The sequence below is a fragment of the Cynocephalus volans genome, chromosome X, assembly GCF_027409185.1.
Source record: "Cynocephalus volans isolate mCynVol1 chromosome X, mCynVol1.pri, whole genome shotgun sequence".
NCBI classification, from domain to species: domain Eukaryota; kingdom Metazoa; phylum Chordata; class Mammalia; order Dermoptera; family Cynocephalidae; genus Cynocephalus; species Cynocephalus volans.
Window position 1 is genome coordinate 80,898,626 of NC_084478.1, and position 14,728 is coordinate 80,913,353.

General features: G+C 49.6%; 2 protein-coding genes across 2 annotated transcripts in view; one reads left to right on the forward strand and one right to left on the reverse strand.

The window, feature by feature from the left end:
* NHSL2 (NHS like 2) overlaps nt 1-14,728 on the forward strand; it is a 257,048-nt gene that overhangs the window by 232,335 nt on the left and 9,985 nt on the right. Inside the window, exon 2 of the mRNA XM_063083669.1 lies at nt 13,674-13,829. Within this exon, the coding sequence (XP_062939739.1) occupies nt 13,674-13,829 (156 nt within the window). The remainder of the gene's footprint in view (nt 1-13,673; nt 13,830-14,728) is intronic.
* On the reverse strand, nt 10,522-13,236 carry RTL5 (retrotransposon Gag like 5). Its single transcript, XM_063083670.1, has one exon. The coding sequence runs from the start codon at nt 13,234-13,236 to the stop codon at nt 11,536-11,538; it is 1,701 nt and encodes a 566-aa protein (XP_062939740.1). The 3' UTR covers nt 10,522-11,535.

Below are 14,728 nucleotides of genomic sequence, written 5' to 3' on the forward strand. Positions count from 1 at the left end.
GGATAATATTCCATTGTATGGAGAGACCACATTTCTTTCCTTCCTTCCTCCCTCCCTCCCTCCCTCCCTCCCTCCTTCCTTCCTTCCTTCCTCCAGTTGATGAGCATTTGGATTGCTTCCACTCTTTGGCTATGGTGAATAATGCAGCTATGAACATTCACATGAAAGTTTTTAAGTGGACATACGTTTTCAGTTCTCTTGGATATATGCCTAGGAGTAGAAGTGCTGGGTCATATGGTAACTCTGCCTAACATTTTCAGGAACTGCCAGACTGTTTTCCAAAGTGGCTGCACCATTTTACGTTCCCACCAGCAATATACAAGGGTACCAGTTTCTCTACATCCCCACCAATACTTGTCTGACTTTTTGATTATAGCCATCCTAGTGGGTGTGAAGTGGTGTCTCATTGTGGTTTTTATTTGCATTTTCCTAGTGACTAATGATGTTTAGCATCTTTTCATGTACTTGTTGGCCATTTGTATATCTTCTTTGGAGAAATGCCTATTCAGATTCAGATCCTTTGCCAATTTTTAATTTGGGTTGTCTTTCTATTATTGGTTTGTAAGAGATGTTTGTATATTCTGGACATAGGTCTCTTATCAGACATATGATTTGCAAATATTCTCTCACATTCTGTAGGCTGTCTTTTCCCTTTCTCAATGGATTGTTTGTAACACAAAAGTTCTTCATTTTGATGAAGTTCAGTTTGTCTGCTTTTTCTTTTGTTGCTTGTGCTATTAGTGTTATATCCAAGAAACCATTGCCTAATCCAAGGTCTCAAAGATTTACTCCTATGTTTCCTTCTAAGTTTTATAGTTTTAGCTATTATGTGTAGGTCTTTGACCCATTTTGTTTAATTTTGTATTTTTGTGAGAATTAATTCCATCTTCTTTCTTTTGCATTTGGATATCCGGTTGTCCCAGCACCATCTGTTGAAAAGACTATTCTTTTCCCATTGAATGGAATTGACACCCTTGTCAATAATCAGTTGGACACAGATGTATGGGTTTATTTCTGGACTCTCAGTTCTGTTCCATTCATCTGTATGTCCATCCTTATGTTGGCAGCACACTTTTTTGATTACTATAGCTTTGTATAAAGTTTTGAAATTGGGAAGTGTGAGTTCTCCAACTTTGTTCTCTTTCAAGATCGTTTTACCTATTCTGGGCCCCTGAGTTTCCATATGGATTTTAGGGTCAGCTTGTCAATTTCTACAAAGAAATCGGGATTCTGATAGGGATTGTGTTGAATCTGTGGAGTACTGCCATCTTAACAATATTAAGTGTTTCAGTCCATGAGCATGGGATGTCTTTTCATTTGTTTCCATCTTTAATTTTTTTCATGATGTGTAGGTTTCACTACAAGTTTTGCAGAGCTTTAGTTAAATTTATTTCTCTATGTTTTATTTTTCTGATGATAATGTAAATCTAATTGTTTTCTTGATTTCATTTCAGATTGTTCATTGCAAGTGTATAGAAATACAATTTTTATATTGATTTTGTTGTTTGTAACCTTGTTCAACATGTTTATTAGTTCTAATAGTTTCTTAGTGGGTTCCTTAGAAATTTCTATGTGTGAGACCATGTCATCTCTGCAAATATAGTTTACTTCTTCCTTTACAATGCCTTTTATGCCTTCTATTTATTTTTCTTGTCTGATTGCTGTGACTGGAACCTCTAGTACAATGTTGAATGAAAGTGGTGAGAGTGGACACCCTTGTCTTTTTCCTGATCTTAGGAGGAAAGCATCCAGTGTTTCACCATTAAATGTGATGTTGTTGTGGATTTTTCATAGATGCCCATTGTCAGGTTGAGGAAGTTCCCTTCTATTCCTAGCTTGTTGAGTGTTTTTATCGTGAAAGGTTGTTGGATTTTATTCAGTTCTTTTTCAGTGTCTGTTGAGATGATCATGTTGTTTTTGGTTAATTCTATTGATATGATGTATTACATTAATTGATGTTCAGATGTTAAAACAACCTTACGTGACTGATAAATCCCACTTGGTCATGGTGTACAATCCTTTTTATATGTTGCTGGATTCAGTTTGCTAATATTTTGTGGAGGATTTTTTGCATCCATATGTACAGGAGATATTGGTCTGTAGTTTTCTTGTGATGTTTTTGTTAGTTTTGGTATCAGGGTAATACTGGCCTCATAGAATGAGTTGAGAAGTGTTACCTCCTCTTCTTTATTTTGAAAGAGTTTGTGAAGAATTGGCATTAATTCTTCTTTAAATGTTTGGTAAAATTCACCAATGAAGCCATCTGTGTCTGGTCTTTTCTTTGTGGATAGTTTTGATTACTAATTCAATCTCTTGTTGTAGGTTTATTTGGAGTTTCTATTTCTTCTTGAGTCATTTTCAATAGTTTGTGTCTTTCCAGAAATTTAGGCATTTCATCTATGTTGTCTAATTTATTCTCATACAATTGTTTATAGTATTCCTTTATAATCCTTTTTGTTTCTGTAAGGTTGATTATAATGTCTCCCCTTTCACTTCTGATTTTAGTAATCGGGGTCTTCTCTCTTTTATTCTTGGTCGATCTAGTTAACCAAGCTTCTTTCAAGTTCCCATTTGGCCCTCAGCCTCCTTCTGCCTATATTTGGGAGCCTTGGCCAACCTAAGAACATACATATACAAAGAAAGGTATTTCAAAAAGTTCATGGAAAAATAGGATTAAAAGATAATGCAAATCTTTTCATGAGCCTTTTAAAGACCGCTTGTATGTCTTTTATAGTCAAGAAAATAAGTCTTCTCCACATTCCTGCATATAGAATTCTCAGCCTGAACCCCTGAAGCATATACACTGTTGTGTTCCATCAGGTAACTGAGGCAGATTCACTCCAAACCAGCCTGTTTATTAGCCAGTGGCTATGGTGCATAAAGCTATCTCAGTCCCACCCTCTCACTGCAGCCTTTTTAGTACATGACCATCAGCCAAGTGTTGCTCATTTCTGAGTGAATATGAGGGCCTGGGGAAGAGCAGAAGGCAGCAGGCCCTGGCCCACCAGGACCCCCAACAAGTCATCATGGGTAGGCCTGGGGCCCAGTCTTCATGAGCACTGCTCGCGTCAAGTCTTGAATGGGAACAGAGGCAAGTTAGAAAGGCAGAGGCCTACTGCTGTTCTGACCATATGTCTCCTTGGTCACAGCACCCAGGACTGTGCTGTCCTGGTTGGCAGGGACTCAGGTGACAGATGGTAAAGTCAGGAAGTCAGGAAAAAGCATTTGGGAGTTTGGGCAAGTGCCAATTCTGACCGGTGTTGTGGGATGCCTGGCCCAGTTGGTAATCTTTCCCCTTCTCTCTGCAAGCCCTAAGCCTGGCTGGGGTGCTAGGGTAGAAGAATTGATTAGTTCAGAAAATGTCTTAGAGCCAATAACATGTCCACTTAAAGATTATTTCCAGACTAATGGGAAATCTGTGTGTGCAAGCAGGTCCCAATTCCAAAGTGGAGCAAAACCCACCAACATTTCCCTAGTAAGGAAGTGGTAACAAATCGACTCTTAGGGATGGGTGTGTGGTCAGCTTGAAACTCAAACCAAGTGTGAAAGCCTTGGCTCCACCCTGGGCTGCCGACTCAGGATCAAGAGGAAAAAAGAGCTGCCAGAATTCATGATTTTTGTAAACAGTTCTTGAAAGAGAAACCACACACTTGTCTTTCTGCCAGCTCCCAGCTTGTCCTCGTAGCTGACAGAGCAATGATTGTCTTTTCTCTGACACCCTAGGGCAGGGCTTCTTAACTTGAGCTTCCCGGATCTCCAGCGGGTGTGTGGAGAGAATTTAGGGGGTCTATATGGGGAAATTATTGGATCTTTTCTCCACTAACCTCAAGCAGAAATTTAGTATTTTCCCAAGTTAGGAATGTAGGCAACAAACTACAATAGTATTAGCAGTATCTGTGACTTTATCACCAACAGAAATCAAAGATATTTTCATATCACATTACACTTGTAGTATCTCCAAAAAAAATCACTTGTTCTCATCACCACTTCAAAATTTCTAATCAGTAGATTTGCCACTAAATCCTGTGACTTAATGCATTATTAGAGTAGCAATGTAACTAGATCACAAAATTTTTAAAAGATTTTTATGACCATTTCAATATGATTGGTTTCCTTTGTAATTGCATGCATTTTATTTCATGCATGTGAAAACATTTCTCTGAGAAGGGGTCCCGAGGTTTCACCAAACTGTAGAGGGGCCCATGACCTAAAAAAGATTAAGGGCCTGCTCTGGATCTTGGAGCTCTCCTGCTCCTTGGGCCTCATTTTTGATCCACAGGACTTTGCCTGTTTCACTGGAGGGTTCAAAAGCACTTTTGTGCTAATGCTATGTCATTGGGCAGGTTAAACGTTCTGTGCCTAGTTTCCTAATCTACCTCCCTACAGGGTTGTTGTGATGATTCAATGGGTTAATAAATGTAAAGCACTTAGTGCCCAACACATAGTAAGTGCTAACAAGTATTAGCTATTTTTATTGTTGTTGTTGGTTCATATCAATGATCTCATTAATATATCCTATTATTATCTCCATTCTTAGAAGAAGGAAACTGGGGCTTAGAGAAGTGAAATGACCAACTGAAGGGTACAGAGCAAGGGAGTGGCAGAACCAGAGTTCAAAACCAGGTCTGGGTGACTCAAGCCCAGTGGAGGTCACTCTCCACCACACCACTGAGAGGAGGTGATGGCCTCCAAAGACATGGACGCCATCAGCAGGGTGCTCAGCTGGGAAGGAACAAGCAGTTCTGCAAGCTCCTGATTTTTCTCCCTGTGTCGTCCGTACTGTCCATGCCTCTGGAGACTGGAGGCAGTTTCGTGGAGGAACTGGTCTTTGAGCTGAGAAGATTGCCACTTGGAGTGGGGCCAGGAGTTTGTGAATTTTTAAGGCAGACAGAATGGGGTGTGCAAAGGCCCAGAGGCATGAAAGGGCCTGGTGTATAAAAAAGAAGGAAGTAATTCAGGATGTTTGGAATTTGGACTGAATGGAGCAGGGAAGAAGGACGGATGAGGCGGCATAGGTGGTTTTTGACCAGATAATGAAAAATGAGAGAATCAAGTCCACAGATCTTCCATGAGGAAGGAGAGCTATTGAGGGGTTTTGTATAGAAGCAATCAGACCAGATCTGTGAGTTCAAAGGACCCTGCCCACAGGAATGTGGAAGGTGGATTGATTAGAAGGGGTAGAGACTTGAGGCTGGTCAGACCAGCAGGGAGGCTACTTCAGTAGTCCAGGTGAGAGATGAGGAGGGGCTGAACTGTGGGTGTGTGTTGGGGGGGGGAGTCTGGAACTTTTGGACACTCTCTCTGGCATGCCCATACCCCAACAGGCCTCATCTCTATGTGGTAAGTGGTGAGAAAGGCCGGAATTGCTGGGGCACTTGCCCTCCTCAAGTTTGGTGGTGTAGGGTGCTACAAGGCAAGGCTTCCTCGGGCCAGAGGGCCATCACCAGGAATTCTCAAGCTAACACCTTCCATTCCAGCCCCTTTCTCACATTAACAGCCCACAGCAGGAGCACAATAAAAAGCCAGGGCCCAAATTTCCAGCACACGCACCGCCACCCCCCATTAAGAGAGTTGCCGAGGTGAGGGCCCCAGCTGTACCCCTATGTGTGGCAGGCAGGAAGGAGAGAGGGGATGCAGGGAGCAGGCTAGGGCCTGCTCTCTGTCAAAGTAAGTATCCACCCTCCTAAGCCTTTTAAGAGCCTGTTTTCTTCCAAGTAGGTCCTGCTGTTACCAGGGCAACCGAGAACCCTGGGCTTTGTGTCTGTGGAGTCCCTGGAGAGAAGTGGCCTGCTGAGCTTTCCCTAGTCTGGGCAGGATGCAGGAAGTGCTAGCCGGAGGTGGACCCCTCCCCCATTTGGGGGGAGTCTCTCGACTTGTTAATGCCTGTCCTTATCCCCTGGGGGAGCTGACCCCCCTCCCTCCATGAGCCAGTTCTGGCGGTCGAGGGTACAGGCTTTGGCTCTGATGGTCCTGGTGTCTCAGGGCCAGACTTCTGCACCCACCCCGTGGCACGCCTCTCTCGGGAAGGTGTCAACAACTGAGGCAGGTGTCCAGGAGGGGCGAATTCACACCAGACCATGGTACGTGCTAGGGGATCATCGCACATACATTTCTTGATCACTTACTCTGTGCTAGAGCTGGATCTCTGGACTGGTTTCTGCTGCAGGGAGCTCTGTGGGAAGGCTCAGAACCAAACTGACCATTAAATGTCACCTGGGCTAGTTAGTCCCCAGGGCTCTATCCTGCACTGCACTGGGTTGAGCTGGGCTGGACATTAGAATTTCCTAGGGAGCGTTTCAGAAATAGAAATTCCTGGAGATTGTGATTCCATCAGCGTGGGTGCGGCTGGAGGGCAGAGGTTAAGAGCACTGGTTCTAGATGTCAAACTGCTGGGTTTCCCAGTCGAACTCAGAAAATGGGGTGGTTGACCTTGAGCCATTTGCCTGAACTCTCAGGCACTGGTTCCCTCACAGAATGAATGAGGGGAGCAGTCGAGCCTACTTCACAGGCAGCAAGATTGTCTCCGCCTCCCTCCATCACTTGGGAAGAGGGTTTTTAGGAACCTCACCATTCTTCTCACCCTTCTACTGACCGCCACCCTTTCCTCCTCCTTCCTTTCTTTTATTCTGGTGTTTCCTTACTTCTGGCATACAAAAGGGCTTCTGTGAGGTGCAACATGGTCCCCTTCTGCTGGGCAGCCAGGACCCTAGGGAGGGCCCGTGTGTCTCAGGATCCTACATGCCATGTCAGTCCGCTGATTCCTACCGAGCCCCCAGCTACTAACATTTGCAGATTTACTTTCTCACCAGCTTCTTCTAAGCCACATCTCCCTGACTCAGGCTTCTGCAGTTGCTTTTCTGAACCCGACTGCAAGATCTCACATGTACACCTAGTAAAGTTCATTTCAGTGCAGCCTTCCGGGTTAGGGTGATATTTTTGGCTCCTGATTCCATTTTGGAGGGGATCCTCTAGTCCTCCAAGTCTCATGCCACCTGCAGATGCCCTTAACAGGTTGCCTCTAGACCTCCATCCAGCAGCCCCTTTGTTTACTCACTTCATTTATGTACCAAACTAGTGTTGAGATCCTACTATGCACCGAGCCATGTGCTGGGCCCCAAGAACTCAACGGTGATGAGACAGATAAAGAAGCTGTGGCCCAAGAGGGGATGGGACTCATGCAAGATCCCAAATCAAGTCTGTGGCAGGGTTGGACTGGAATCCAGGGCTCTTTTCCCTATCCCCACAGCACCTCCAGGGACAGGGCTAGAGCAAAGCTGGCCCTATTTTTCTTACTTTCCCCTACCTGCTCTGATTGGCCGTTACACAGTCTGGGCTCATGCATTTCTACCTGCAACATCATGAGAAACCCCAGGGATGCTGGAGACCTTGTCTGACCCTCTGAAATGTAACAGGGAGCCCCAGTGCTCACCAATGGTGCCCACGGCCCCATGGCCCTGACCCTCCCCGGAAGGGGCAGTCAGCACTGCTGCCAGCCTGCCTTCCTCCGCATGCCCTTTCCTGCAGGGCAGAACGGCCACCTGGCTTGTTCCCCAGAGTCTCTGGAGATAGTGCACATGATGCATAGTTGGTGGCTTTGGCAAAGACCCAGAATCCAGTCAGCATGAGGCTTGAGGTTGTGGGGGGGCGTGGTTTCCTGGGAGACAGCATAGTGCATTAGAGCTGAGAGAGTATAGGTCTGGGAGTCACAGAGACCTTGAGTCCCCCAAGAAACCCAGTATCTCTGAGAGTTAGATCCCTCAGCTCCGAAAGGAGACACCATTACCTGCCTCATTGAATTGTGTGGCAATGAAATGAGATGATGTTGGTGAAAATGCCTGGCACATGGGCAGAAACATGCTGGTTTCCTCCCTCCCTTCCCTCTTTTCTTCCTCTCTCCCTCGGTCCCTTCCTCTTAAAGGGGTAAAGCAAATGTGCCTCTGAACCCAGGGTTTTTTTCTTCACTGGAATCCTGTAAGCTGGGGGAGGGAAACAGGGCAAGGCAGAACCAGGAGACCAGCCTGGCCTGTAAGACAGCAGGGCCAGTGGAGTTGGGGCAGAGAGGGGCTAGGTGTTCCCAGAGCTGACTGATGGGTAACCATAGGGCTAAGAAGGAGCCACTGCCTAGCTGTCGACCTTGAGCCAGTGACTTCTCCCCTCCAAGCCTTAGTGTCCTCCTCTTTAAGATGCGGGTAAGAATGGTGCCTGCCCCCCAGGGTCGTAAGTAAGGTAACAGACATGAAGTGCCTGGCCAAGCCCTCCATGAGCCTTCCCACCCACTTCCCCATGGGGGAAATGTCCCATTCGTTGCTGGGAAACTTAGGAAAGTCCCAGATTGGGATTCTGTTTCTTCTGATCCCACCATCTGTGAGGAGCAGTGAGATGTTGCTGGGAGGGCCTCTGGCTGGACTGCTCTGGGGATTTGTTTCAAATTCTTCACCAGCTAGCTCATGGCGTCCCACAGCACCACCTAGTGCCAAGAAGTGGAAGGACCCTCGCTACCCACCCCGCCTGGCCTCCCTCCCTCCCTTCACTCAAAAGTCCTGTGTGTGTGTGATGGTAGGTGGGGCTGGGCCACCCATCCTCTATATACCAGTAAAGAGAGAACTAATGCTATTCTTCAAGCCCATTGCTTCCACTTCCCTCCCAACATTTTCTGCCATCCACAAACATGCAGGACTGTAGGCAGGACCCTTGAGCCTCGCTGGGCCTTGGTTTCCTCATCTGAGGATTTCAAGACTTCAGGCTAGGTAGGGTTGATTCAGGCAGGGTGCCTAGGAAGTACCTGATGCCTACTGAGAACCCATCTGTGCTTGCTCAGTAACACAGAGAGACACAATCTTTACACACCCTTGATACTTTTATTGAGGAGAGAAAGCTTTAGCATACAGAGCAATTTCTTACCTTTACAACACAGTAATGCAGCAATAACACAGTCACAGTAACACACTGATTTTGAACGGGTTTCCTCCTTCCTGAGCTGCTGGGAATCCTTGGGCTGCCTTCCTACCCCTGCATGCATTTCCCACCCCCACCCCTCTTTCAACCCAAGAAAGCGCCCAAAGCCCATAGTTCCTCTTACAGCTCTTGTGGCTGTTACATCACAACTAATAGTGAAGATCTGGGAAAGAGGGCCAAAGGGAAGCCCAAGCCCCCCTCCCCCCAGAGGGCTGGAAACCAGCTCACTGCTCCTCTGCTCTTTCCCTGGCTGAGGCTACAAGGGTGCAGGGTGAGAAGCACCAGGGGAACAGGCAGGGCCTGTGCTGAGCGGTCCCTGGACGTGGGGTTGCAAGGCACCTGTCCTTTGCACTTCTTCACAGGGACGTGGGTAGCAGGGTCAGCATGTTGATCATCAGCAAACAGGGTCCACAGACTCGAAGAATAGCAGTTCCCCTTCTAGAACTCTCTCCTGAGAAAATAAGCTGAAAAACAGACAAAATTTTCTTTATAAGGTTGTTTACTCCTGCCCTGGTGGGGATGCGATGCGGACAGCCAGACAATTGAAATGTCCAACAAATGAGGAGAATGCTTAAATAAATTATTCAGTATGCATGACTGCATAGGTGGCAGCCATTTTAAATCCTGCTGATCAACAGCTAGCAGGATGATCTCAGCTTTAAAAAGACACAGCAAGAATACACTAGAAAGGTAGCAAAGTGTTAATAGTGCTTGCGTCTGTGTGGTGGGACTCTGAATGTTTGGGGGGAGTTGTCTTTATAGTTTTCTCTATTTTCCAAATTTTCTATGATTGTATATTACTTTTCTCTTTGGAAAGGGGGTAGCAACAGATTTTTTAAAGGTTAGCAACAGATTTTAGGAACCCAGCTCCATTGATCCCCAGGCTGAGAGACAAAAGTGATAAACAAAAGGGTATCTTACCTCCCACTGATGAAGAGAGACCTCACCAGAAACCAGTTGGAGGACTGGGTTTCTCTGTGACTCCTCTTCCACCAGCTCCTTCCTCTTGCTTGCAGGGCCAGAATCCTAAGGCTGGGCTGAGGTTATCTGTCGGACTCCGATGAGGAACAGAGGCTTAGCTTACTATGTTTTCTTCCCTCTGGCACAGCCACTTTGGCTGCACTTGCTCAGCTGCCAGGCACTGCACAGAAAGTTCAGTGTCCGGGGCAGTTCAGGCCAGCTGTGGATTTGCCTGGCATTTCATGGCCGGGGCTGACATAGTAAACGTGTATTTTTCACAGCAGAAGCAATATTTTCTGGACCCAAGGCAAGTGCAGGTCTCTTTATAAGTGCACCAGGGTTTGTACCCAGAAGTCCCAGGAGTTCCTAGGAGGCAGTCACCACCGTCTTAAGCCTCACTGTCTAACCAAAGCCCAGCAGCAGCCCAGGGGCTGACCCCCATGTGAGAGACACAAAGAAGGCGTCCTGGCTGTGAGGCTGCAGTCTCTGTACAGCCAGCCTTCCTCTCCTCTTCTCTCAGAACTAAGGAATCTTTGAAGTTGAAGAGAGTCAAAGAGTAGGCCGTGGGCCCTCTCTCCTTGCTGTCCCAGAATGAAAGGCTAGTTAGGCTTCCTCTGCAACCCCAAGGATAGAAAGTCTCCTGCCAAGACCTTTGGCTGGGGGCTGCAGCAGTCCAAGGCCTGGCAGGAGGAGGAGATCACCATCCCTAAAGAAAGAGCCACTCCTTACATTGTAAAACTGAATTGTTGCTGCTGCTTTTTCCTCCCCCTCCTCCCTCACCTCCCAACTGCCTACCCTTAGGCAACATCAAGGAAAGAGGTAGAGCCTGCAATGTTGGGCTCTGTCCACTGGGGATGCCCAGGAGGGCAGAGTAGTAAGAGGAGAGGGCCCCAGATGTCGCAGGCCGCCAGTCCAGGAGCCCTGATACAGGAGCCTGTGGGAAGGTAAACTCGAGTGCCAGAAGTGGGACCGGCTTGCAGTCAAGTTGTCCATTTGACATGTGGCTTTACACACTATTACTGGGCTAGATGCAGGGTCCTCTTCCAGTCCCTTCTCCTGGAGGTGTGGCATGAAACAAGTGTAGGCTTCTAGGTACATTTCTTGATAACATCATGCTTGCCGTTGGTTATGTCTAGTAACTGGCCTCAGTGGCTTTAGGAGTTCAGTGTAGCTTGTCTTTTCAGTCCTTGGGGAAGATCAGTGAGGCACTGGGTGAAGTCCTGGTGAGTCAGTCAGAGGATAAAACCGTAGAACACGGTGAATGAATGCAGGAGAGGTGAGGGTTAGGAACAACTAGAGGGAAATACAAGAGGGTGACCAGTTCAGTTATGGCAACAGGCCCAGAAACTTGCTCTCCAGCTTGTGGCAGGACTGAGTAGAGTACATGCCAAAAGGACAGCTGTTGCTTATCCCTCCTTTCCCAGGTGGCCTTGGTTGGGCACATGTCACTCTCTGGTCACGGCTGCAAGATGGTCTGGAGTTCTGCAGGTCTTCTTCAAGTCCTGCAGGTCTGGAACTCCTTGAAGTCCTGGTCAGCAGCTGGGGCAGGTGTGGCAGCAATAGCAGGGGTGGGGGATGCAGTAGAAGGGTGTGTTTCGGGTGGCCATCTCACCTCAGCACTCACACGCGAATTCGGCCACGAGCAGCTCGGTGGCCCCCCTGTCTCGGAGTGAGGCGGAATAGCACCGGGGGACGTCTTCGAGTTTGGCGCTGCCCCAAACGACCTGCGCGGCGAATCAGTGGTGGAGAGCTGTAGAATGGTGAATTGGTACCTGGAAGGCCCTCCAGAAGTGGGAGTCGATTCTGGTTCCTCCGTCTGCTGGGCTGTATTATGGGAGGGGATGCACCCAGGAAGTTTTCAGCATGGTTGCCACTTGGGGAGCCATAAGTCTGGGCTGAAGCGTGGGCCACAGGCTCCTCCATCTCCATCAGCTCCTCTAGGTTATCTTCTTGGGTCTCATCCAGGGCCTCCTCCTCCACCTCAGCAGAGGTCTCCTCTGTCTCCTGCTCCTGCTCTGGCTCCTGCTGGGGTTCCCCGCCCCCATTCTCATCTTCATCTTCCTCCTCATCCTTATTCTCAACTTCATCCTCATTCCTCTTCCTCATCTCTTCCTCCTCTTTCTGTTTCATCACCTCCACCTCCTCCTCCTTTCTGATTTCTTCCTCCTTCTTCCTCATCTCCTCCTCCTCCTCCTGGCTAACCTCCTGCCTAGAGGGTGGGCACCTCCGCTGGTCCTTCGGGTGAGGCCTGCGCTTTCGTGCCTCTCTGTCTTCATTGTCGCTGCGGTGCTCTTCATCTTCACTTTCATCGTCATTAGCATTCGGAGAAAAAGGGAGGAAGATACTGTGAACCCCAGGAAGCGGGACTGGCTTGGGGACACGCACTTTTCTTTCTATCTCCACACATTCGAGAATCAGCTCATCCAGGTCAGCCATTTCAGTTGACCCTAAGAGCTCCTTGCGGAAGAATTCCGACAGGCCTTTGAGGAACTGGTTTTGGAGGTGGCAGTCATCCCAAGACAAGAATTGGGCCAAAAACTGAAAAGCATCGGCATAGCTGCTGAGGGTACAGTGCCCCTGCTTGAGCCTGCGGATGGCCTTTTTAGCTATACGAGGGGGGATGGGGCCACAGAATTCCTTACGGATTTCATCCAGGAAGCGCGGGAAATTGGCGTGCAGGGGGCTTCCTACCTGGGTGACTGAGATGGCCCAGTCCTTGGCTTCCCCAGTGAAAAAGGAGATCAGAAAGGCCACCCGCTCAGCGCCCCCGGGGAAATGATCCTCGTGGTCGGCTATGAAAGTCTCTAGCTGCATGAGGAATTCAGCCAGGTAGACTGGGTCGCCTGAAAAGGGGTCTATCTCAGGCTTCTCTAGCGGCGGCAGAGGGGACTGCGGGGGCGGCTCCTTCGCTGCGGGCTGGGGCAGCGCCGGCGGGGGCGGGACCCGCAGCAGAGGAGGGTCGGTGGGCCCGTCGGGGGTGCTGCAATCCTGGATCACGCTAATTAAAAGATCATCCGAGGTGTACTCGGGCTCCGCGCGTGGGGGAGGCCAGCACAAGAAGGGCAGCTCTCCCTCGGGAACGGCGTCGATCTCACTGAGCGGGAACTCAAAGTTCTCCTCGGCAGGGACAGGGACGGGCACTACGGGCACCGGCCAACGGACGTAGCTCGAGACATTGCCCCGCAAGGAATTCACCTCGGCCAGGGCTCTTCCGAGCTGAAGGCCCAAATTGGCATTCTCTCCGCGAAGGGCATTTAATTCTTCTCGCAGGGCTACATTGGCCATGCGGAGGCTATTGAGATTTCCTGCCGCCTCAGACATCTTGACTAGCTCAGGGGCCCCGGGCCTCCGGGCGGGAGGCGGGGAGCTGGGGGCCGCGGAAGGAGCCGAAATGCGGCGGCCGGGCCACACCCACCGGGGCGAGCACGGAGAGCGGGCGCTCGGGGCGGAGGGCCGGGGGCACGTTACCTCGTCGCAGGCTGGAGAGGGCGGGCGGCGGCGCGGGGCCGCAGGCGCCAGGCGGAGGACGCGAGCGACGAGGCGGCGCGGGCGGCTGGCGGATGGGTCGGGAGAGAGCGAACCGCGGCAGGATCTGTCGAGGAAGAATCTTGCGGGAGGCGGTTCCCCGCCTTTTAAGCGCCGCCTAGCATGTCTCCACACCCCGGCAGGGGCGGGTCTTCAGAACCGCGGGCGCCCACTGGCCGCGGCGCCCCGCTCCCGCGTCGGCTGCGCCGCTCACTGACTCTCTCCTTCCCTAGCTGCAGCTAACTCGGGTCGGGAAAATGCGACAGCGACCGCCCACTCGAGGTCGTCATGGCGACAGCCAGTGAACGTGTTCCTCTCCTCGGGCAGGCCCCCGAGTGTAGAGGAGCTGCTTCGCGAGGCGCAGCTCAATCTCCAGAGCCTGTTGCAAGGTACTGAGAGGGAGGGGGGCTGCGGCCAGAGCCAGAAGCGAGATGCGCCGCAGCAGGAGGGAGGCCAAGAAGAGAGAGGACGGGGGCCAGCAAGAGAAAAGAGAGAATAGCTTAACACCTGTGGCAAAACAAAGCACACATTTTCCATCTTTCAGCTTCCAGGCTAATGATTCTAAAAGACTTTATTTCCAGGGATGTTCCCTCTCCACACCCCCCATTTTTTAATTCAGTAGTTTACGGGGGGGGGGGGGGGGAAAGGACAGAGGCTGAGGCAGGGCAACGGGTCAAGCCATTCACAAAGAGCTGGGTGGGAGACTCCCACAATGTAGGCCCTCATTGCCTCCAGCCCCTCTCTTGCCACATGCCCCTGCCTTTGGAATCCTGGCACGGGAAGACAAAGGCATGTCTGCAGGATCTCCCGCTCTGGGCTTCACTCACTCCGCGCTTGCAATAACCGTGTCCTCATGCCTCCTGGGTAGCTACTGCCTCAACCAAAGTAATCCAGCACCCAGAGTTCACCCATCTTGTCCTCCTAACCAGACTGACCTTCTCTATGTGAAGACTCACATCTCTTACTACCCTTGGGTTTCCAGAAGTACCTGGCACAGGCCTGGGTCCCCCAAGAGGTGCTCAGTGGATGTTAAATGTGAAAAGAGGTCCGTCAGCTCTCGTTTATACCAAAGAAGGTTAACTTCAATGGAGAATAGAAAACTGCAGATGAGCCACCAACTGTACTACAGCCATACGCCCCACCTCCCTGCCAGGGCAGTGGTGACCTTAGAGAAAGCAAGATGCCAAGGAACACCATGAGCCTTGTGTTCACAGCAGAGGAGCTGCCATGCAGGGAATGAAAAAGAGTCGGTGTGTTCTGTGTCGCTACCACAGGCAGAATTAGGAGG

Coding starts and splice junctions, on each gene's coding strand:
- RTL5 (XM_063083670.1), bottom strand. CDS start 13,236: ATGTCTGAGGCGGCAGGAAATCTCAATAGCCTCCGCATGGCCAATGTA.